The sequence below is a fragment of the Podarcis muralis genome, chromosome 3, assembly GCF_964188315.1.
Source record: "Podarcis muralis chromosome 3, rPodMur119.hap1.1, whole genome shotgun sequence".
NCBI lineage: Eukaryota > Metazoa > Chordata > Lepidosauria > Squamata > Lacertidae > Podarcis > Podarcis muralis.
The window spans coordinates 6,523,156-6,548,371 of NC_135657.1; the positions used below are offsets into that span (position 1 = coordinate 6,523,156).

The 25,216-nt window shown below is 43.8% G+C and overlaps 1 protein-coding gene across 1 annotated transcript in view; it reads left to right on the forward strand.

Moving 5' to 3' along the window:
• Positions 1-5,936, forward strand: part of LOC144327138 (uncharacterized) — a 53,109-nt gene extending 47,173 nt beyond the window's left edge. The window contains exons 2-3 of the mRNA XM_077925324.1: positions 4,553-4,669; positions 5,627-5,936. Of these exons, the coding sequence (XP_077781450.1) occupies positions 4,553-4,669; positions 5,627-5,760 (251 nt within the window). The 3' untranslated portion in view covers positions 5,761-5,936. The remainder of the gene's footprint in view (positions 1-4,552; positions 4,670-5,626) is intronic.
• Positions 5,937-25,216: the final 19,280 nt, after the last annotated feature.

Sequence of the window (25,216 nt, forward strand, 5' to 3'; positions counted from 1 at the left end):
CAGTCATGGGTAAACCTGCGCGCATCAAAACTGATAATGGTCCAGCATATATTTCTAAAACATATTCTGAGTTTTGTATGTTGTGGAATGTGAAATTAACTGATGGTATACCCTTTAACTTCACAGGGCAAGCTATAGTGGAAAGAGCGCACCTGACGTTCAAAACACTGTTGATTAAGCAGCTTGGCGGCCGAAGCATACCAACAGCAGATATCCCTTCGGCAGTCCACCAAGTTCTTTTTGTACTTAACCATCTTTTATATCCACATAATAGGACCCATACCCCCGCGGAATTGCATTTTAGGAAGGAGGAGACACTCCCCCACCAATTGGTGGTGTACCGACGCTTGCCTGATCCCGCGTGGCATGGACCTGTTCCGCTGATCACGTGGGGACGAGGGTACGTGGCAGTGGAAGTCGAGGACAAGCCTTTGTGGGTTCTAGCTCAATGCGTACAGCCATGGTGAGGCCCTTCAACTGCCTCACCATCCTTTGTTGCACCGTTATACAAGGAAGAGAAGCAGACGACCCAGTCCAGTTGAAACCACCATATTTCACCTTATCAGCTGGCAAGCCGCTGCCGTCAGAATTCTACTCTGGCTGGCAGTATCCACAGCTCAGCCACTCTTGAACTAGAAGAACAGCGTTGTTGAATAAGACTCTTAGGGGAGAAAATTATCATAAGATTTGGAGGAATAATATTTTTGTACAAGATATGATTATGTTTGCCAGTTTATTAAAGGTAAAGGTAAAGGTACCCCTGCCCGTACGGGCCAGTCTTGCCAGACTCTAGGGTTGTGCGCCCATCTCACTCTAGAGGCCGGGGGCCAGTGCTGTCCGAAGACACTTCCGGGTCACGTGGCCAGCATGACAAGCTGCATCTGGCGAGCCAGCGCAGCACACGGAACACCGTTTACCTTCCCGCTAGTAAGCGGTCCCTATTTATCTACTTGCACCCGGGGGTGCTTTCGAACTGCTAGGTTGGCAGGCGCTGGGACCGAACAACGGGAGCGCACCCCGCCGCAGGGATTCGAACCGCCGACCTTTCGATCGGCAAGTCCTAGGCGCTGAGGCTTTAACCTACAGCGCCACCTGCATCCCTGCCAGTTTATTACATGCTTCTAAATGTTGGTTGTGTATGCATATGCCCCCTTTTGCCCCTCGTTCAGGCTTAATGCTTCATGGTGTACCTGTTAATGGATCTTTTCAATTTACAAATGTTATATCCCCTAACCAAACTTTTTGGCCTCCAGTGCAATTGACCCTCCATGAGCCTGCCCCCATTTGTTTTCAAATTGAGGAGGGAAAAGAATCATGGGGCATATATCCAAACTGTCAATATACATTGAATTTCACTTTTAATAGCTCTTGTTCTCTTACAGGAACATACAGTGACCAATCTCAGTGCTATAGGAGTGACACCAGTGCATGGCTAAAAACTAGAAAGGAAGCCTACCAGGTGGCTTGGAATCAGAATGCTTCTATCCCTGGCTTAGCAAATGCCACTGATGAGCAATTTCACATCAGTTCTTTATTTACTGCAGCCTTTAATTGGTCCCAACAGAGTAGCAATATCAGCTATTTACTCCAAAGAGAGTTATGGTTGCTTTGTGGCGAAAAAGCATACAAAGCCATTCCTCGAAACCTCACAGGCACATGTACATTGGGTATCGTGGTTCCGTTGTTGCATAAAGTTGATAAGTTACCATCTTCTCTTAGACTACGAAATCGCTGGGAGGTTAATTCACCCATAAATCAATATACCGGTACCCAGATTTCTCGAGCCTTGCTGCCCTCAGTGGGCGCAGCAATGAACTATAGGGACCTCCATCGGCTAGCAAATTGGACTGAAGGATTATTCAATGATACCATTAAAGCACTGAAGGATCTCAACCAGGAGGTGTCTGAAATGAGAGAGGTGGTATTACAAAATCGTTATGTGTTGGATGTCATTTTGGCCTCAAAAGGGGGGGTATGTGCACTTGTTCATTCTCATTGTTTTATGTTTATTCCTGATAATAATATCAGCATATCTGCGACAATTGATCATATGGAAACCATGGTAGCTCACAGTCCATTTGCCCCCCCTCCTTCCATTGATCCATGGGCATGGTTATATTCTTGGCTTCTGGATGGGAGTCAGCTTCGACATTTATTGATTATAGTGATCATTATAGTAGTTATTTGCATTATTTTGTGTTGCTGTATACAATGTATTCCTTCTTTAATCTCTGTATGTACTGCATGGTTCTCCCGTCAACGGCCTGCTTCAGGCCTTACAAGGGTGGCCTATCGTGCTCGGTATAATCGTATTGGTAATGAAATATATGACTCTGATTAATAAAATAAAGAAAGAGGGCATGTGGGAGCCATGAAGCCATGGCAGAGGCTTGTAGCGCCACCTGGTGCCTCGCTGACCACGGTGACGTGGCATGTCCATGCTTTGCAGTGTATTAAGTGTATTGACCTTATATGGAGTTATGTTCCTGCTCTGTAGTATTACCTTATATGGCGATGTGTTTTTTCTCTGTTGTGCACCACCCGTTGACGGCTGGTTTCCGTCAGATCTGACCCTTATTGTGAGGCAACAGAAGCCTGTAAAAGTTGGTCATGGGCTGGGTTTCCCCCCTGCCAGAGACCCTGGAGATCTGCTGCCTCTCAGTGTAGACAATTCTGAACTAGTGTGACTGTGTATAAGAGAGCTTCCTATCCCGTGTGGCTGCCGAAATAGGGGTGGTAAAGAAGGAACGCATTTCATAATAAAACTGTATTTGAATAGATGACTTTTGTGAAAGCAGCAACGTTACAGACTGAGGCCCACCCCAGGTTCCATCGTGGTCATTTATGTTGTTCAGGCAGGTAGCAGTGTTGGTCTGACACAATTGAAATAGCACCTTAGGGGCCATCTAAGTTTGTTCTGGGTATAAGCTTTTGTGTGCATGAACACTTCTTCAGATACAGATATACTGTTGTGAGTTTGGAGGGGTTAGTGTGCATGATGCCCAAGTCCTTTCTGATTGCTGGATTCAGCAAGGGTAGAAATCTAATGGAGGATTTCATTTCTGAACTAGCCAGACAAGCTTCTTTGTGAGAGAATGACCACCAGAGCTGCCACCTAAAGACCCAATGAGTATAACCAAAGAAGTGATGGTGTTCCTTGGGCAAATGGGTGGGCCTTTCCCCCTCCTCACCTGGCTGGTTGCGAGAAGGCAGTAGCCAGCACAGTTGGATGTGAGCTGAAGAATACGCAGGCTGCAGGCAGAAGCCAGAGAGGGAGAGCTGTCTGACTTATCTGTGCCACCTGACTCACCCAGATCAACGCAGGGCATACATCCTAGCAGGACTGAATGTGCTCCTATCAGCAGTACTACAGAGGAGATTCCAGAAAAAATCACTTTCAAAGAGACAATGCCCCTGTGGACAGATCTAAAAGGTTACCGTCCACACACTTTCCCTGCACAGATACTTGAGTGTAGGTTAAGGTTACCAGATTTTTTTATTTTTTTCAAAAATATATTTTTATTGAAAAATGTTAACAACACAAATTATCAATAAACATAACCAATTACATCCCCCCTTTTTATTCCCTCCCCTCCCTCCCTCTCCCACCCCCCAGAGACTTCCCTCAGCTCCCCTCTCTGATTTGTTTATACATATTTTTCTCTGCATATTGTAGAATTGTACAAATCGTTACCTTATCCATCATATGTTCTACTAATAAATTTGTGGATGTTTATTCAAAGCCTGCCAAGGAGTCCAAATCATTTTGTTGTCTTCTTAAGTAGTATGTAAAAAGTTCCCATTCTTCCTTGAAGTCACTGTTGTCCTTCTCACGTAGTTTATATGTAAACTTTGCCCATTCCGCATACCTCATCAGTTTTTCTTGCCATTTTTCTTTCGTTGGGATTTCCTCATTCTTCAATCTTTGTGCTAACACGACTCTTGCTGCTGTTGCAGCATACATAAATAAGTTCTTTGCTTTTCTAGGCTGATCTCGTCCTAAAATCCCTAACAAAATGCTTCTGGGTTGTTGTTTTTGTACAAATATCATTTTAAACATCTTTTTCAACTCATTATATATCATCTCCCAGAATTTTTTTAACTTCTCTACATTCCCACCACATATGATACAAAGTACCTTCTTTTTCTTTACATAAGGTTACCCAATTTCTTTCAATGAATCCAGGGACACTTTTCAACTTCAATGGATTTTGTATGGGGACTGATGTGTAAATTCGGGGACTGTCCCCGGGAAGCGGGGACGTCTGGTACCCTTAGTGTAGGTAAAACCTCTTTCAATTGTTTAGCAGAGTAATCTTCTCCCCAGAAGCTGTGGACAATAACAAAAAGCTTTATGTCTGAGTGAGGATTTGAACCCTTGTCTCCCAGGCCCTAGTCTGACATGCTAACCACCAAATCAGCCTGGGTCTCATACTTGACAGTGCTATTCCAATGCTCAAAACAAAATGTTGTCAACCAATTAATGTCCCCCCTTTTTTTGTACAAGAAGTCTTTTCAAATAATGACAATTTACATCCGTCTCTTTTGACAGGGCAACCTGCCAAAAGCTGCGAAGAACAGGGAGGATATTGCCAGGTGCCACTAACTCTGAAATGTCCCTATGGTTATATTCCAGCCATGTGTGGCATTAATGGAAACTGCTGCAAGAGTAAGTGAAACCCAACGAGTTGGTCATGCTAACAAGGGGGAATGTTTGTTCATTTTTAATCCTGCTTTTTCATTCTGATTTCCTGATCTACGCTCTAGATCTTCACTGGAGGAAGCAGAAGCAAGGCTTTGCTTGTGCTAAAGGAAACAGTGATCAATCACTTTATAAATCAGAGTAGCTGATACTATTCTCAGGACATACTAACCCAATTCTTAGTAATACAAAGTATGATTCAGTTCTCAAGCTGCAGTTCTAGGTTCTGCATCTAGTGACCAAACTGAGCCTTCTGATGTGTATTTTTCTCCATGAGGCTTAGTTATATCAGAATTGAGTACACACTGCCACAGTTAAAGCTAAATACATTAATTCTAGCAACTGACCCACAATAGTCACTAGAAGGCCATAAAAATTGGTGTCCTGGACTTTTTAAACTGGTCTACCCATGCGGGTGGCACTGTGGTCTCAACCACAGAGCCTAGGGCTTGCCGATCAGAGGGTCGGAGGTTCGAATCCCCGTGACGGGGTGAGCTCCTGTTGTTCGGTCCCTGCTCCTGCCAACCTAGAAGTTCAAAGGCTCTTCAAAGTGCAAGTAAATAAATAGGTATCGCTCTGTTGGAAAGGTGTATAGATGGATAGATAAATAGACAGATATACACATAATAAAACATTAAATATTATAAAAACTTCAGACGACTTGGGTGCTGGATAACTCCATATGCTCCAACATTTATCCAATGAAAATAGGGACGTCCTAAGGAAAAGTGGGATATTCTGGGATCATATCAGAAACCAGGACAGCTTCTTTAAATCAGGGATGTCCCTGGAAAATAGAGACACTGGGGTAGGGCTAGATGTTATTTCAAACCCTTCAAACTCTACAATTCTACACATCTTCTGAAGGTGATGAACCTGACTTTAGGGCCATCAATGAAAGATTTCATTGTTTCTTTGTTGCAGACAAACCACCGACAACACCCCAGTGCAATAGACTGGGAGGGTTCTGCCAAGTGGGACTCAATGAACCCTGTCTGTCTGGTAAAACTCTTCCGGCTAACTGTGGCATCAATGCAAAATGCTGTGCCCCCGAGTGACACCAGTGAGCAGCCCACATCCGTGTGTGTGAACGTCCAATGGTTACGACAATTCTTCTGGATCTTTGCTTGTGGAAGTGGGCCTGATCAGTTCATTTGTGAAAGCAGGCAATGAAATAAATATCAGTCTGCTCAGATGAATAAACACAAAATAATTTCGCAAAGTTGAAATTGAATGTTTTTGTGTGTGTTTGATTTTTTTTTAAAAAAAGTCTACTGATAAATATGACCCACCTCCAATGAAAGAACATCTTATCTGCTGAAAATCCCTCTTGACTGAAGTCCTCATCAAGTAGTCTCAGGAACAGATAATTGAAGCCAGTGCTTTTCATGCACACAGGTTATGGGAACATGGGTGGGACAGGCTGAACTCAACCCAGAGTGAAATCATGACTGAATTGAAGCTGATTTTTAAGGAGCCATTGCCTTGTGGGTGACCACAAATAACTGAGGGTGGCATTTAGTGATATTGAAGTTAATGGGCATGGCTGCATTAGGTTTATTTCTTTCCATGGGTCTACTCTAAGTAGAACTCTGAATTCTTTTTGAGGGGTGGGAATTTCTGTGAATGAGAGAAGGGACTCAGGGAGGTTCCAGGGAGTGGGGGCAGGTGGAACTGAAGAACCAGGAAGGGCTATTGCTGCCTAGTGATCAAGATCCCAGGTTCAATCACCATCTGAGTATTTCATTCTTTTTGACTTTAATTCATACACATTGATTCATAAACTGTCAGGGACTGGGCGGAGGAGGAATGGTGGAGACCGCCTCCCCAGCTTGACCCTTCTAGGGAGGAGGAAGTGGAAGATAGTTTAGATTTACAACAGGGGCTTGAGGGAGGTGACAACTCAGAGGCAGATGGGGGGGATTGGGAAATAATGGGAGAGGAGGAAGCACTAGGGGGGCAACAGCTGATGGACACAATGTCTTTAGAAAGCATTCCAGACCCCCTCTCTCCCAGAACCTGTTGAGCCTTGAAAGTCAGAGGGCGAAGAACTCAAAGACAGAGGGTGCGTAGCAGCACCTGTAGAAGTGATGAATGAGGAAGTGGGAGAGATGGGGGTAGAGGGTGGAGATTCACTAGGGACAACACCATTATCCAAGAGGCTGGGTTCTATAGCCTCTCTCTGTAATTACTGAATTATAAAAGGACGGTAAGAAACATTTCCTTGTCTTTGTGTGTTCCTGGCAACTGGCTGGGAGTTGCTGGCAGCAGCCTGACAATAACAAGACAATGTATAATCACAGGTGCCAATCAAAATAAAATACAAGTAGAAAAATATATCTAGTGTGATGGCCTGGGATTCGGACTTGGATGCTGAACCTGAGGGATCCCAGCCTGCACAGGATCCCCGCCTCCAGAGCCAGCTAAGCCGGGGCTGAGACATGAGCCTGAAGGGTCCTCACCTATGCTGGATCCTTAGGTGCAGGCATCAGCTGAGTCTGCTCTGACTCCTGAGGACCCATTGCCTGCAGGTGCTCCACTCTCAGCCCCGTCAGAGGAAGCTGAGGCTGCCTCTGGGTCCGGTAACCCTCCAGCCTCTCCTGAGCTGCAAAGGCTCAGGGCAGAGAGACAGAGGGAACTTAGTTCCTGCAGGAGGAGTGCTCACCTCCAGGCCAGGAGAGGCGAGTCACCAGAGGATCGGGGCCGCCCTATGCCTCGGGGCAGATAAAAGCCGGCCAGCCCCAGTCCCAAGTTGCGGGAGCAACATTGTTGGTTGCTAGTTCCTGCCTGAACCCTGTCCTGCTTTCCTGCCTGAGCTCCTGACCAGCCCTGGCTCCCTGCTTGGAAGCCTGTTCCTGACTTCACCCAACTCCCTGCCCTGCACCCAGCTTCAGCTACTATGGACTGCCTCCACTTTGGACCTTTGACCATGGACCGGACTTGGACCTCACCTCTCGGGTAACCCATGGGACCAGCACATCTAGAATTAAACACTAGGACCACATTTCCATAGTAATTCCAAACACAAATAATAATAATAATATTGAAAGGTTCCAAGTAACAAAAATGGCTTTATACTCTCCTATGCCTTCTTACTTCAGCACTTTCTAAAAATACTTCATTTCTTGGCAAAGACATTTCCTTGTCTGCCCTCTCTTATTCTCACCATGTATGGCCCAGATTTTAGTTATTCATTCCCTCATGGTTGTTGTTCTCATTTCTTCACCGGATTTTGGAAGAGGATTCTGGCAGCAGTTAAGAGGTGTTGATGCTTCAATATGTTTCTGTACATGCTGGTAGCTGCCCAGAGTGGCTGTGGCAACCCAGTAAGATGAGTGGTGTCTGAATAACGAAATTATTATAATTATTATTTTTATCATTATGATGTAACGGAACAATGGAGCAAATCAGGTTTGCCTGTGTCCCAACTTCACTGAAATTCCTGCTATTGTGCTCAGGATTCAAGAAAATGTGTAATGGGAAATCAAGTTGATGAAAGACAGAACTCTACAGCGCCATCTGGTGTCCCAGTGTTATATTGCATTTAAAACTAATGTAGCTGAGTCCAGAGGAAGATTTAGGGCAGTGTGACCGGTTCCCACACACAGGTCACCAAGCCAAGGGGCATCGTCCCACCTCCTACCCAAAGCCTTTCAGGGGGTTGGAGTAGATGACCGACTCTACAATGCTATGATTCTAAGTGCTTGCTTTGGGTAAGCAGGGCATCAGGCATTGGGAAGGAGGTGTGAGGGCTCTGGAAGGGTCCTATGGCTCTCCCATCTCCTTCCTACATCTGGGACAGTGCTAACTAGGCTTTGGGAAGGAGGTGCTGCTAATTTCTTTCTCAATGACCTATGGGCTGTTAGGATATTTCCCTTCCACCTTAAAAGGGAGCAGGCTTTTGTGAATCACAGAGTCTGCGCATTTCCTGTTCACAGGATGTTTATGTTTTCTGTTGCTTTCATTTTCACTCTTCCTGCCTGAACGCTGAAGCAGTCGGTCATGTTTTTTCTTTGTTCTGACCAACGCTGAATAAACTTGTAAATATGCTCTCCTGCGTGCATCTTTTGCTGTGCATTATCTGCTGATAAGAGTGTGCACCAGCCCTGGAATGTGGCAAGCTATACTTTCTGGAGCTCGTGTTGCTAATTGCTGATACTGCGTGTCTACGGGAGATCGATGGATCGTCTGGCAGCCGGCTTGGGGGCCATGATGGACTTTCTCTCCCTGGCAGTATCCCAACAACAGGTTTCGGGCCCAGATTCACAGCACTTACAGGAGAGTAAGACTGTGACGGACTGCTGAGAGGTATGTGGAGGAAAAGCAAAAGTGAGGCTTTTCGTTGCCGAGGCAAAGTCTCTTTGATCTCCGGCAGATTAATGGGTCTGGGAGCTGCACCAGTGAATTTATGATTTATGAGCTGCCGAGATAAGAAGTTTTTGAAGGCATAAAGGCTCATGGCTCAAGTGAAATGCTGGAATGGAGTTTTTCCAAGCTTCTGAGGCTGCGGAGTGCCCAAAGCTAAAGAGGCAACAATTATGAGACCTTGGCTGTGTGGTGTGAGAGTTTGCTGCATCAGTTTGGAGTGTGGCATACTGTGTGTGAAGCCCCTCCAGTTCCTCTGACAGATAGATGGAGGGCCCAGGATTCGAGGGCCATGGACGTAATAGTCTTGTCCGTCTCTCTGGAGGAAATTAAAACGTTAGCTGGCAACTTGACAGCACGTGAGATGTGGAATGCTTTGAAAAAAGCCCATCTGCCAATCATCCCAGCCCAGAGTTTGACTGCATCGGAGGTCCTGGCTGTTTCCCAGAATGCGAGTGAATGCAGGGATGCTGAGTGCACCGGTTGCAAGCTGCAGGGGGAGCTGACTGTGACGTCATCCCAGGCAGCATTCCAGTCTCCAGGGGGAGCCAAGGAGTCGGCAGCTGAGAGCTCTGTTTCTCATGGGAGCCAAGGTCATCCTCACAGATACCGGAAGGCCAGAAGTAAACAGAGACAGAAGTCTGCAGATGGCCAGAAGCAGAGGGAGGGTGAAAAGCCCATGCCAGTGGAAAACAAGGCTTTGTTTGCTGGCACAGCTTCTCCAAAGGCTAAAGGCAAGTCTGATGGCCAGGAGCAGGGGGGCAAGCTGCAAAAGCCCACGCCGGTGGAAAACAAGGTTTTGCTTGCTGCAAGAACTGCTCCAAAGGCCAAGGCCAGGTTTGTTATTGATTCAGGGTGTACCTGCCATGTGTCGAAAGACCGCCATCTCTTTATCTCCTTCAAACCTCAAGAAGGTGAGATCCACCTGGCTGACGGAAAGACGTTGCGAATTGCAGGAGAAGGGACTGTGAAACTGGCAAGTCTGCACACTACCATCAAAGATGTACTGTATGTTCCAGGTGCTGCAGACAACTTGCTCAGTGTTCCACAGCTTACTGGGCGTGGCTTTGAGATATCCTTCAAGAGGAGCGTCTGTGTCATCAGAAAAGGCAAAGAGGACATTTTGCATGCAAAGTTTATAGAAGGTTTGTTCTGTATAACTTATGATGACAAAGCTGCTGCTGTGTCTAATGTTGATTCTTGTTGTGTTGCACAAACTAACAAAGTTCTTCATGCAGGATGCATTCACGATGCACATTGAAGATTTTGTCACCTCTCTTGGAAGGCACTGGCCAAGATGCCAGAGATGGTAGAGGGTTTGAACATCAAACCCCGTAAGTTTCACATGAAATGTGTATCTTGTGCAGAGAACAAGGTGAAGGTTGCTCCAAAAGGCAAGGAGTCTAGCAGGCAGGCTTCCAAACCCTACCAGCTAGTGCACGCAGACCTAGTTGGTCCACTTGTGCCCTCTTTGGGTGGAGCAAGGTACTTCATGGTACTAATTTATTCTTTTTCCATACATTCATGTGTTTATGCTCGAGCAGAAATCGCAAGCGTTTCCTAGGTTCAAGGCATTCTGTGCTTGGTTGGAGAATGTTCACGGTAAACACATTGGTTGTCTGTTTACTGATCGGGGCGGGGAGTTCACTTCTCAGCAGTTTGAAGCTTTCCTGACTGAGAAGGGAATCCAGCATGACTTGTCAATGCCCAGATCGCCATGGATGAATGGGCTTGCAGAGCGAGCAAATCAAACGTTGCTGCAAGGAATGAAAACCTTGTTGCATGATGCCAATCTCCCTGATAAGTTTTGGGGGGAAGCTCTGTCGACTTTTGTTTACTCTTTTAATCACAGATTGTCATCACCTATTGGTTGTACTCCCTATGAGAAAATGTTTGGTAAGAAACCGTGCGTCAAGCACATGAGAATCTTTGGTTCTGACATGTGGGTACAAACCCCACAAAGCAACAAGCTTGGGAAGCGTGGGGCACATGGTTTGTTCATGGGGTACGAAAAAGGTGCATACAGGGTATGGATGACTGACTATAAGTCCATAAAGTTCACAAAGAGTGTTGAGTACAATCCTAAGTGGGGGGGAAATGTGGGAATTTTCCAGAGTTACCCAGAGGAGGATGAAGGTGATGTGAAAAAAGCAGATAATGTTGAGGAAGCTGAGGAAGCTGAGGATGATGATGATGATCAAAGTTCGGATTCCAGTTCAGTGGGCGGCGCTGCTGCTGATGTCGGTGACAGTGATGACACAGCAGACTACAAGAGCGCAAAGGCCTCAGTCAGACCATCTGATGCGTCTGACAATGAACTGGAAAAACCACTGTTCTCCATTGGTCACTTTTCTCCTAAGAAAGAGGAGATGAGTCCAGAAGACTTGCGTCTAGTACGCAGGTCTGAGAGAGCCATGAAGGGGAGACCTCCAAAGAGATTTGCTGATGAGTTTGCTAAGACAGCAACTGCTGTTCTTAGTAGCTCAGAGAAGGTGTGGGAACCTTCAAGCTTCAAAGAGGTTCAGGAGTTAACCTCTAAAGATGCTGAGCCTTGGCTTAATGCCATGAAGGCTGAAGTTGATTCCTTGAACAGGAACCAAACTTGGGAGCTGGTACCGGTAGTCCCAGGGATGAGACTGGTTGGCAGCAAATGGGTCTTCAAGGCCAAGACAGACCAGAATGGCAAGGTTGTTAAACACAAAGCCAGATTGGTTGCCAGAGGTTTTTCACAGGTACCAGGACAGGATTACCATGAGACCTACTCACCCACCGTCAAATATGAGAGCATTCGGCTGATGCTCAAGATCGCTGCGGAGGAGAAACTGCATGTTTCCCATCATGACATTAATACAGCTTTTTTGTACAGGATTTTGGGGGAGGAGCTGTACATGCTTCCACCTGAAGGAATGCAGATACCGAAGGGAATGGTCTGTAAACTGCGGAAATCCTTATATGGTCTCAAGCAGAGTGCCAGGTGTTGGAACACAAAACTCACTGAGACGTTGCTTTCTCTAGGTTTTCACCAGGGCAAAGCTGATCCATGTGTGTTTGTCAAGGAAGAGGGGCAAAACAAAATGTATTGTATATGTTTTGTTGACGATCTTCTTATGTTTTGGAAGAATCAGGCTTTGTACCAAAGCACCCTAGCTCAGCTGAAGGAGCACTTTGACATGAAGGATCTTGGTGAGGTATCCAACTATCTTTCTCTGCAGGTGGAGAGGGACCAAGCAGGTAATTTTCTGGTACACCAAACACAGAAAATTGCTGATGTATTAACCAGGTTGAATTTGGTTGATGCAAACCCAGCAGACACACCGATGGTGACAGGTTACCAGGTAGATAGTACTGCTGAAACGTTTTCTGACACTACGCTGTACAGATGCATTCTAGGCAAGTTGAATTTCATTGCTAGATGTTCAAGACCTGACATAGCTGTAAGCACTAACCTGCTTAGCAGACATGCTAACAACCCTACTGTTCAGGATTGGAAAGCTCTGAAGCGCATAGCCCGCTATTTGAAAGGGACTTTGCACTACAGGCTGAGGTTCACCAGACTGGAGGTCTTGAAATCTTTGCAGATGCAAGTTTTGGAAGTGACACCACAGATGGTACAAGCACTTCTGGAGTATGCTACATGTACAACCACTGCCTGTTTGACTGGTTGTGCAAGAAGCAGACAACAATGAGCCTAAGTTCCTGTGAAGCAGAACTCAATGCTCTGTCATTTTCACTCATGGATTGTGAATGGCTGATGCAACTGTTTAAGGACATCGGAGTTTCTGTGAAATGTCCTGTACAAGTGTATCAAGACAATAGATCCTGTTTGGCTTTGCTGAACTCAGAGAGTTGCAAGCAAAGAACCAAGTACTTGCACATTAAGCTACATCGTGCAAGAGAGTGTATTCAGAAAGGACTCATTCAGGTGTCCTACATGCCAGGAAATGAAATTCTTGCTGATCTGTTGTCTAAGGTTGTTAACAGAGAACAACTTAAGGTTTACGTACAAAGGTTGCAATTGGGTTGAACCACAGGTACTACAGGTTACACAGAAAGCGGGAGGATGTTAGGATATTTCCGTTCCACCTTAATAGGGAGCAGGCTTTTGTGAGTCACAGAGTCTGCACATTTCCTGTTCACAGGATGTTTATGTTTTCTGTTGCTTTCATTTTCACTCTTCCTGCCTGAACGCTGAAGCTGTCGGTCATGTCTTTTCTTTGTTCTGACCAACGCTGAATAAACTTGTAAATATGCTCTCCTGCATGCATCTTTTGCTGTGCACTATCTGCTGATAAGAGTGTGCACCAGCCCTGGAATGTGGCAAACTATACTTTCTGGAGCTCGCGTCACTAATTGCTGATACTGCATGTCTACGGGAGATTGATGGATCGTCCGGCAGCCGGCTTGGGGGCCATGATGGACTTTCTCTCCCTGGCAGTATCCCAACATGGGCACCCACAAAGCAGTGGCTCCTTAATAATCAGCTCTAGTTAGGTCATGGCTCCAGTCTGGGTTGAGTTCAGCCTATCCCACCTGTGTTCACATAACCAACTTGGCAACGAAACCCAAGCTCTGCCTGGGTGCATGAAAAGCAATGGCTGCAGTTATCTGCTCCTGGGACTCAGGGATGAGGACTCCTGTCAAGATGGATCTTGGGCAGATATGATGCACTTCCACTGGAGGTGGGTCATATTAAGCCATAGATGCTTAAAAAAAAAATACAATTTCTCAATTTCAGTTTAATATGTGTTTAATTAGATGATCATATGAACAGACTGATCTTTATTCCATTGTCTGCTTTCACAAATCGATTGATAAGGCCCACTTCCACAAGCAAAATCAGCGTAGCAATCAGGCGTTCACACCTATGGATGTGGGCTGCTCACTGACGTCACTCAAGACGTTCCTGTAGATGTAGAGTGTATATCAGGAAATCAGGATTAAAAATTCACACGTGAGTGTAACCACAAACTCATGGATATCTCTTACTCTTACAGCAGCATGCATCACTTTCACAGACCAGTGGAATCTCTCCTAAGGTACAATTTGTAGTTTGGGGGTTTGACAAAATCCTGCCAATAATTGACAGAAAGAGGTCAACATTATCAGTTTTACATAGAATGGTTGAGTTTGGAGGGACTTTACTTATTTACTTACTTATTTGTCTGCTTGATGCATTTTTATCTCTTTGGCAAAAACAAAACAAAAAACTTGGCAAGGCACCAGGACCTGATGGTCTATCAGTGAAATATTACAAGACACTGAAAGATTGGCTTATTCAACCCCTGGTAGAAGTATCTAATTTGATTTTACGAGGGGGCAAAGCTCCTAAAACCTGGAAGGAAGCTTATATCACTCTGATTTCTAAATAGGGTCAAGATAGATCCAGTGTTAAAACCTATAGACCAATCTCCCTACTCAATGTGGATTATAAAATTTTGGCAAATATAATGGCTAACAGGCTAAAGAAGGTTTTATCTAGGTATATCCACAAGGACCAGGCAGGATTTCTGCCTAGAAGACATATGAAAGACAATATTAGAAATGTGGTAGATATCCTGGAAAAGCTGGAAGCAAAGACTCTCCTCCCTGCAAGAGAGGGGAGTGGTTGTGGCCGGGAGCCGGACTCCGCCTCAAGCAGGGGGCATTTGCCCCCTGCCTCCCACTCACCTGGCTGGCGCCCACGCCCTTGGTCAGGCACCCAACCAGGTGCCTTCAAGGGGGCGTGTACAGCAGCCTCAATTGCTACGGCGCCAGCCTCCAGCCCTCACTTTTGTCGTCCCGTCGCGAGTCAACAGGTCTAACTTCCTTGCTGTCTGCAGAAGCCAGGGAAGTATTTCGCAAGGCTTAGAGTGGGGGGGGGGGCTGTTTATTGCTATTGGAGCTAATTCCTTGTGATTGTAGTACTGGGAGAGTTTGGATCTTTGCTTGGATGTAAATTACTGCAGTTTACTTTTCATTGAGCTAACTTCCCTATTTCCCCCCACTTCTGGTGTTCGGTTTAATTTCAGGGTTGTTAAGCAGGGGTTTCCTAATTTTCTAAATCCAAATCTGCTAGTCTGCTGTCTTCCCCCCACTCCTAGTGCCTGGTTACACACCCACCCACCCACCCACCCACCCACACCCTTTTCTGTAATCCCTTCTTTTATTACGTTACCTTCCGTTTGCCTTAGCCCACGAGGCCGCTACCGTTTATACGCAGCTACTTTTAAGGCTCATACCTTCCAGCTGCTGGGAGCAAGAAAGAGTTGCAAAGCAATGTTAATGTTTATGGATGCAGAGAAGGCCTTTGACAATGTATCTTGGAGTTGTATGTTATATAATTTTGAGATTATGAGAGTATGGAGGTGGGCCAAGATTTTTTAAATGGTATTAAAGCGATTTTAGGGGGGGGGCCACCAGGTGGCGCATTGGAAGATGGCCAACAATAACATCTCTCCGACCCACACGAGGTAATAAAGAGGCTGCTATGGGAAGTATGCAGTCTTCCTGCCCCCCCCCCCAAGGATATGGGGGGGACAGCCTTGCCAGCGATGTCCATAATGCACCCCTGGATTCGAAAGAAGGGGGTGCAGGACATTTAGCACCAGCCCTCGGTGAGCTCGGCTCTTTCTGACGCTGTCTCCAATCAGCGCCCTGGTTCGCTTCAGCTCGAAAATATAATTGGAAATATATAATTGGAATGAAGCTGAAGCACATACATCAAGCAAAGTTCGAGAGATAAGGCTGCTGATTAATGCATCTCTGTGATTGGAGCGACGGGAGGAGACAAATAAATCAAGCGATGAACCACCGTTATGAGACTGGTACGTGTGGAGTGTAAAAAGAGGGGGGTTGGAGGAAAAAACTTTTATTTTCTTTGCCTTATGTGAGTATTTATAAACCTCCACCCCAGAGAGACGAATCATCGCCTTTTACTAATCGCAAGCAAGAATTTAAGAGCTGTGTGGAGTGAATTATTGATTGAAGAGAGGACTGGTAAATACTGGAGAGCGGAGGAAAAATTCTATGACGCAGTTTTTAATGGCGTCTTGCTAAGACAGGCTTGTCGAAGAAAGACGAGGGGAGGAGGACCAGGGTCATTGGAATGTGAATGATGGATTGAATGTGATAACCTGGCAGAGCCCCTTTGTGATATACGTAGCAAGCTTGGGGAAATTAATAGGACAGACCGAGGATAAATTTTTGAAGAAGGGGAGGAAGGGCGGATATGACTCTTGGAGTGTGCAAAACCCACGCAGATGTTGTTTGTTCCTAACCTGCTTGTGAAGACTATCAGAGATTGCAAAGAAAGGAATACATGCTAACAACAAGAAGATGAAGAAAGTAATACAGAGACTATCTGGACAGATCTGGATAGAACTGTTTGAGCAGTAACAGAAGTGATGTTTTGATCCTCATTTGGAGCTTGATGTATGAGTACCCCCAACGAAATTTAAAAATTTGGCTGTATAATTTGGAAGAAATATGATTTGGAAATAATGTGATTGGATAGGCCTGTTAATAAAAATTATGTTTTAAAAAAAATAAAGCGAGTTTTTAAATGGTATCAGCTAAATAACAAAAGCTAAAATTATTGTAAATAATGTGGTTTCGGAGGAAATTAGAATTGAGAAGGGAACCAGGCAAGGGTGCCCACTTTCCCCTCTGCTGTTTATTTCAGTTCTAGAGGTCTCGCTAAGTATGATTAGAAAGCATGAAAAATTAAAGGTATTACAGCAGGAACCAAACAATATAAATTAAAAGCCTTTGCGGATGATCTAGTATTGACATTACAAGACCCAGACTCCAGTGCAGTTAAAGCACTGGAGCTGATACAAGAGTTTGGACAGGTAGCAGGAATTAAACTAAACAAAACCAAAACCAAAGTATTAGAGAAAAATCTGGATAATGATGAAAGAAAATCACTACAAGAAAAGACGGACCTAGATATTGTGAAAAAAGTTAAATACTTGGGGGTGAATCTTTCTGGGGAAAATCTGAATAAAGACAACTACGAGAAATTATGGAATGAAATTAAGAGAGATTTGCAGATATGGTCAAATTTAAAATTGTCACTAATAGAAGATGAAGAAGGATATAAATTAAAACCATTTGATCAAATTAGAGATAAGTTAAATTGGTTACATTATCACCAGATTAATGAATTGTATAAAATCAATAAGAGGTTTTGCTTCTGAAAAATCCAAGTTGGAGACAGAGTTGTTGGATAATAAAGGTAAAAATTTATCGAAAATGTATAAGTTATTGTTGGAGTGGCATACAAAAGATGAACAAGTTAAATCTATGATTATAGATTGGGCAAGAGACGTGGGGCATAATATAATGTTTGAGGATTGGGAAAGACTGTGGAAGAAAGGGATAAAGTACCCTCATGTACTGTGTTAAAGGAAAATATAATGAAAATGATGTACAGGTGCTATTTGACTCCTGTTAAATTAGCAAAGATATATCAAAACTGTGATAATCTATGCTGGAAATGCAAAGAAAAGTAAGGAACTTTTTATCATCTGCCCCAAGGTGAAAGACTTCTGAGAAAAGATTTATAATGAATTGAAAAAAATGTTGAAATATACATTTATAAAGAAACCAGAGGCCTTTCTTCTTGGAATAACAGGTTTGGAATTGCCCAAGAAATATGTTAAATTGTTTTTGTATGCCACAACTGCTGCTCAAATTTTACTAGCTAAAAAGTGGAAAACCCAAGAATTACCAACGGCGGAAGATTGGCAGATGAAGATGATGGATTTTTCGGAGCTAGCCGACCTAACCGGAAGAGTCTGTGACCAGAAGGAGGAGGAGTATCAGGAAGAAGAGTGGACAAAAATTTATGATTATTTAACTATATTTGTTAAGTTAAATTAACAGGAAATAGCTTGCAGGTAACAGATTGGCTAGGAATTGATATACTAAGTTAAGTGATGCTGAATATGTTTAATTTTGAACTGAAAAGATATAAGGAGGTTAACAGACTAAGTCAAGTTTATAAGAATTATGATTTGGAAAGCCGTTAAATGGATATGCATGGAAATTCAACCAAGGGGAAGTGAGGAAGTCACTTAACAATATTACTAAGTGTAATTTTAATAGGGTTATGATTTATGTATGTATGTTTGTTTCATTGTTTATAATTTTGTGGAAATTAATTTTTAAAAAATGAAAAAATAAAAATAAAATTCACCTGTCTTGGGAGACACTCAAGCCAGTCGTTTGCCTTCTAAAAACCTGGGTTCAGAATTGGCCACAGCCAAGAATGGATGTATTAAATTATTTCTCATCTGCAGCCTAGGATTGCAGTTGCTTTTTAAATAGCTATTCATTTTCCAAGTATTTCTAAAATGCAGCAATAACTTTCACCATGTTTAGCTTTCTAGTATTCTCCATGATGATGGTGCCCCTGGTTCAAGTCCATGTGGACCATGAAATTTCTAGCTCTGGTTTTGCTGGTTATTATGATGTATTTTTGTACTTCAGGTGAGGCCTGAAAAGTGCAGAATGAAATGGGACTCTTTGCTGCCAAATGACATTTGCGTTCTTTCACCAGCAGCAGACGGCTGGCTAATCCTCACTTACGGAGGGTTGTCTTAAAATTTTGTACAGCTAGATAAGAGCCGCCAGTTTGTACTGCCCATGGGATGTGCAGCCTGCATAGTTTGCATCCACATGAACATCCGCGGTATCAAAATTCCCTGTGGACAGATGAAAACCTTGAGGCTCTAATGCCTAAAAGAAGATGCAGAACCTAGTAGTGCTGCATCAAAACTGAATCCAACCTTTTGCTTAAAGAAACAGAGTTAATATTATATGAGTATAGTATCAGCTACTCTGATCCATAAACTCATTGGTGACTATTTCTTTAGCACATGCAAAGCCCTGCTTCTGCTTCCTCCAGTGAAGATGTAGAGTGTAGATCAGGAAACCAGGATTATAAAGGGAACACCAACTCAGTGCATATGACTTACAATCCAAAATATCTCCCAAGGGTTCTGCCCAGAATCCAAAGTCCGGATGTTTCTCTGCAAAAGATAGAGAAGTAAATTGTCATTATTTGAGAGGCCTTCCTGTGCAAAAAGCTCCTTGGGTGGCCTTGGGCCAGTCACTCACTCTCAGCCTGGTCTACCTTGCAGGGTTGATGTGAGGATTAAATTAGAAGCCATCTTGTGCTCCATGGAGCAAAAGGTGGGATATAAATGCCATTCATAAATAAATTTCCAAAGCCTTCTATAACAGCAAATCAGTATTATTATTTCCTATGATACCGATGGGGAGATTGAGGCTGAAAGTGAAAGTGTGGTTTACCCAAGTCCAGCTGGTGAGCTCATGGTGGAGTTTTACAGATTTGGATTGTCAGGCATGGGAAGTCCTGATTTGACTGAGCAACATAATCAATTTTTCATAGAATGGTTGATTTGAGAGGCATCTTGTTTACACACACACACACACACACACACACACACACACACACACACTGCATTTTTATCTCTTTTGCAAAACAAAACAACTCAATGGATATCACTTACTAATACAGCAGGGGCCACTGCTACAGGAGCCCCATGGGACTACTCCATATGGACATTCCGCAGATGCTGGGAATTGGGAAGATCCATCATATAAGTCACAGTCAAGTTGCAATGTGTAAAAGAGAAGGGAAATAAAAAAAGAAAATTAATTGGGCAAAGGGGTTGCCAACTACTTTTTTTCCTAACCGGAACCCTGCATATTTAATGGGATGGCCTACTTTTACAGGCTTCTGCTGCCAGTATTTTCACTCTCCTGTTGCTGGATGTGTGATTGTTACATCACATGTCTGTTTTTACATTCTATGCTTGGAAAGTGTGGGAACGGATGCCAGTCCTTATCTCTTCCGTGGGATTGTAGAAGGCGTGAGAGGACGCCATGATTGGTTTGTCCTGGATATATTCCTTAATAAATTACTTAGATGCCACACCTCACAGCCTCAGCTTCCAGCTATACTCTGCTGCTTGAGTGTGCACATATCTTTGCACATAACTGTTGAGTTATGTCCGTTCCATGCTACATTCTGGAGAGAAGATGCCTGGAGAGGTTGCTCAGATCTGGGGGCTATGTGTGTCACACCTCCCCCCTGGCGCTTCTGACAATGGTCATGGGCCCAGAGACTCTGCGTATTGGAGGACTGTCTCATTGATTGATGAGATATGTGGCTCTGAGTTCAGCAAGCTCTGTTTGCCATAGTCTCGTGGCAAGCCCTGCTTCCTCCAGTGAAGATGCAGAGTGTAGATCAGGAAATCAGGAATATAAAGGAGTAAGCACTCACAAGTAAGTGGGACCATCAACTCAATGGATATGACTTACTTCCCAAGAGTTCTTTTGCAGATTTCGATTGTCAGGCATGGGAAGTCCTGATTTGACTGAGCAACATAATCAATTTTTCATAGAATGGTTGATTTGAGAGGCATCTTGTTTATATATATATTTATTTACTGCATTTTTATCTCTTTTGCAAAACAAAACAACTCAATGGATATCACTTACTACTACAGCAGATTCCATTGTCGCCACAGGAGACCCATGGGACTTTTCCATAAGTACAGTTTGCAGTTGCTGGGAATTGGCAAGATCCTCCAAACGTTTCACAGGAAAGTTTCCCTGTGTAAAAGAGAAGGGAAATAAATTCTTTGAAAGGGGGCAAAGGGGTTTCCAACCACTTTTTCCCAATCTAGAACCATGCGTATTTAATGGGATGACCAACTTTTAGAGGCTTCTGCTGCCTCACAATAAGCAAGGGTCAGATCGGTCCTCCTTCACTAAAAAAGCTCCAGCAGATTCCTGAACCCTGTAAGGGTGCGGACACTGAGCTGCACCCAGCCAATTGGGTGACGTATAAATCATAAAATTATGATGATGATTATTACTGCTTCGGGATCTTTAAGCATTGCTGACAAGCCTACATCTTGCAGGTTGCTAATGGAAGGGGAGAAAAATGAGAAGATAATGCACCCACAGATCCACATAACTGGCAACTATGTCAACCTTCATTTCATTCTACTGAAGGTTCCCCTTTGCTTTCAACATCTGCTAATCAGAATTACAGCTGTTCTGAGCTTCAGAAATAGATTGCCATTTGTGTCCTCTCTGAGAATGGTATTTTCTGGAATCTCCCCAGTAGTGTTGCCAATGTCTCTTGCTCAGCTCACACCCAAATGTGCTGGCTATAGTCTTTCTCAGCTACCAGCCAGGTGAGGAGGGGGTAAGGCCCACCCATTTGGCCAGGGGGAACAATCTCTTCATTGGCTATGAAACTTGCTGGGTTAGGTCCATAATGGAATCCTTCACCAGATTTTTACTCTTCCTAGATCCAGGACCTCTGGAATTAGAAAGGACTTGGGGATCATGCACACTGACTCTTCTAAACTCTCAGCAATATAAATGACCACCATGGAACCTGCCTTGTGGCTCAGTCTGTATCCTGAACATTTCTGCTTTTGCAAAAGCCATGTATTCAATTTCAATATTAAATATATTGTTAAATACTTTCCTCCTCCTCCACCCCTTTTTAAGCAGCCAGATAGAATAGGAAGCAGCCAATTCATGCTCTTGTTCCACCTACAGCAGTTTCTCAGGGTCTCTGGCAGGGGAAATACCTGGGATTGAAGCTGAGACCTTCTGCATTTCTTGCAGCTACTCCCTTCCTGTGCCCTTTTACCTGCAACAACATGGAAAAGGATGAAGACCAGAGTAAAGCTCAGGTAGAGGAACCTCATGGCAGCAGTTTCCTCGGAGATCTCTACGAAAGGGAAGGCACTCTAAGGCAGAAGGAAGTGGAGTTTGGATGGAACAAGGAGGTTCTCTCTACTTATAGTGTTGCAGTGCCAAATCCGGTAACTGTCAGCATAGCACCTGAACCCTCCAGGCCCCTTTCTCTTAAATCATCCTAAGCCATTAATTTATCTTGCACATCATCCTAAGATTTACCCACACAATGACCTTTCTCATATGTTGACAATCTGTCCTGTGGTCCAGGCTACAAACAGGTATTACGTGCAACTCTCGGCATCCAAACTCTTCTCTCTTAACTCATCCTATGCAATTTATTCATCTTGGAGAACTTCCTAATATTTACCTGCAGAACAGCCTTTCTCCTGCTGTTTTATTTCCATATCAGTTAACAGATTTCCTGCCATCTCACAAAAGCTGTTGCCAACTTCACAGAGCCTGGATAGAAAGGAAGTGGAATTTCGGGTAAGAGCTCGGCTGTAATGCAGTTTGATACAACCTCTTTGGGTTGGACTGTTCAGTTTGACTGTAGTTGCCATACCTACCAAGAAAGAAACTTTTCAGTGTTCTTTTCTCCTGGTCTGTACCTTTTTGGATGCATTTTGCTTAACATGCTTGTTTTTGTGATTCATGTAGTTTTATGTCCATTGCTGCCATTATAGGCTTCCCACACAACACCCACATAAATCAATGACTTCATCCCATCATCCATAAGTTATAAACACAAGCAAGAACAAGAAATGTAAGAATTAACAAAAACAAAGAAACCACCAAGAAGATATAAGGAGACAACTGTTAGCAGAAACATTGTTTAAATTGTTTTGATCAGTTGTACTCTGCTTTTCAGTCAAAACGCTCCCAGAGTGGCTTAAGTGCAATTTAAAAAACAAAAAGCCATAAACGGCACATAAGCAGAAAAGGACAGGAAGGGAAGAGGAAAACAAAAACCTGAACTCCTTACCAATTTCTAGACAATCATGGCCAGCTGACCCAGTTCAGGGCCAGGAGGTGCCTGAGTTAGCTTGACCTCCAGCAAAAGCAGATGCCATGAGACCTACTTACCATCTATTCCCAAGAGGCAATCTGGTGGAGCGGTCCGTTAGGAGGTCCATCTTTCCTGCACTGCTTGCATCTCCCCTGGGAGCCTGTGCACTTTCCTGTGCACAGATAGTCATCTGTCATGAATGCTTAATAATAATAATAATAATAATAATAATAATAATAATAATAATTTTTATTTATACCCCGCCCTCCCCAGCCAAGGCTGGGCTCAGGGCAGATAACAAGCAATAATAAAAACAAGTTGAATGATTACAACTTAAAAACAACATTAAAATACAACATTAAAATACTGAAACATTAATATATTAAAATGTAGCCTCATCGCAGGAGGAGAAAGGAAAAGAAAAAAGAAGGAGGGAGGGAGGGAGGGAATCAAATTGGCTCCAAGGCAAAGGCCGGGCGGATCAACTCTGTCTTACAGGCCCTACGGAAAGAAATCAGATCCTGCAGGGCCCTGGTCTCATGAGGCAGAGCGTTCCACCAGGCCGGAGCCAGAGTTGCAAAGGCCCTGGCTCTGGTTGATGCTAATCTAATTTCCTTGGGGCCCGGGACCACTAGGTATTTCTGAAGCTCAGAATTCTGATTAGCAGATGTTGAAAGCAAAGGAATGAAGGCTGTAAAATGGAATGAAGGTTGACATAGTTGCCAGTTATGTGGTTATGTGGGTGCATTATCTGCTAATTTTTCTCTCCTTGCATTAACAACCTTCCATTAACAACCTGCAAGATATAGGCTTGTCGGCTGTGCAGAAAAAATCCCAAGAGCAGTAATAATCATTGTAATAATTTTATGATTTATACGCCACCCAATTGGCTGGGTGCAGCTCAGTGTCCGCACCCTTACAAGGTTCAGGAATCATCTGGAGTTTTTTTAGTGAAGGAGGACCGATCTGACCCTTGCTTATTGTGAGGCAGCAGAAGCCTCTAAAAGTTGGTCATCCCATTAAATACGCATGGATCTAGATTGGGAAAAAGTGGTTGGAAACCCCTCTGCCCCCTTTCAAAGAATTTATTTCCCTTCTCTTTTAAACAGGGCAACTTTTCTGTGAAACGTTTGGAGGATCTTGCCAATTCCCAGCAACTACAAACTGTACTTATGGAAAAATGCCATGGGGTTCCTGTGGTGACAATGGAATCTGCTGTAGTAGTAAGTGATATCCATTGAGTTGTTTTGTTTTGCAAAAGAGATAAAAATGCAGTAAATAAATATATATATAAACAAGATGCCTCTCAAATCAACCATTCTATGAAAAATTGATTATGTTGATCAGTCAAATCAGGACTTCCCGTGCCTGACAATCGAAATCTGCAAAAGGACTCTTGGGAAGTAAGTCATATCCATTGAGTTGATGGTCCCACTTACTTGTGAGTGCTTACTTCTTTATATTCCTGATTTCCTGATCTATACTCTGCATCTTCACTGGAGGAAGCAGGGCTTGCCACGAGACTATGGCAAACAGAGTTTGCTGAACTCAGAGCAACATATCTCATCAATCAATGAGACAGTCCTCCGATACGTAGAGCCTCTGGGCCCATGACCATTGTCAGAAGCGCCGGGGGGAGGGGGAGGTGTGACACGCATAGCCCCCAGATCTGAGCAACCTCTCCAGGCATCTTCTCTCCAGAATGTAGCATGGAACGGACATAACTCATCCGTCCCGATGTGCAGCAGCGACACATGCCCAAAGATATGTGCGCACTCAAGCAGCAGAGTATAGCTGGAAGCTGAGGCTGTGAGGTGTGGCATCTAAGTAATTTATTAAGCAATATATCCAGGACAAACCAGTCATGGCGTCCTCTCACGCCTTCTCTAAGAGAGAGAGAGCAAGTACAAAAGTACAATCCCACGGAAGAGACAGGTCTGGCATCCGTTCCCACACTTTCCAAGCATGGAATGTAAAAACAGACATGCGATGTAACAATCACACATCCAGCAACAGGAGAGTGAAAATACTGGCAGCAGAAGCCTGTAAAAGTAGGCCATCTCATTAAATATGCAGGGTTCTGGTTAGGAAAAAAAGTAGTTGGCAACCCCTTTGCCCAATTAATTTTCTTTTTTTATTTCCCTTCTCTTTTACACATTGCAACTTGACTGTGACTTATATGATGGATCTTCCCAATTCCCAGCATCTGTGGAATGTCCATATGGAGTAATCCCATGGGGCTCCTGTAGCAGCAGTGGCCCCTGCTGTATTAGTAAGTGATATCCATTGAGTTGTTTTGTTTTGCAAAAGAGATAAAAATGCAGTAAATAAATATATATATAAACAAGATGCCTCTCAAACCAAAAATTCTATGAAAAATTGATTATGTTGATCAGTCAAATCAGGATTTC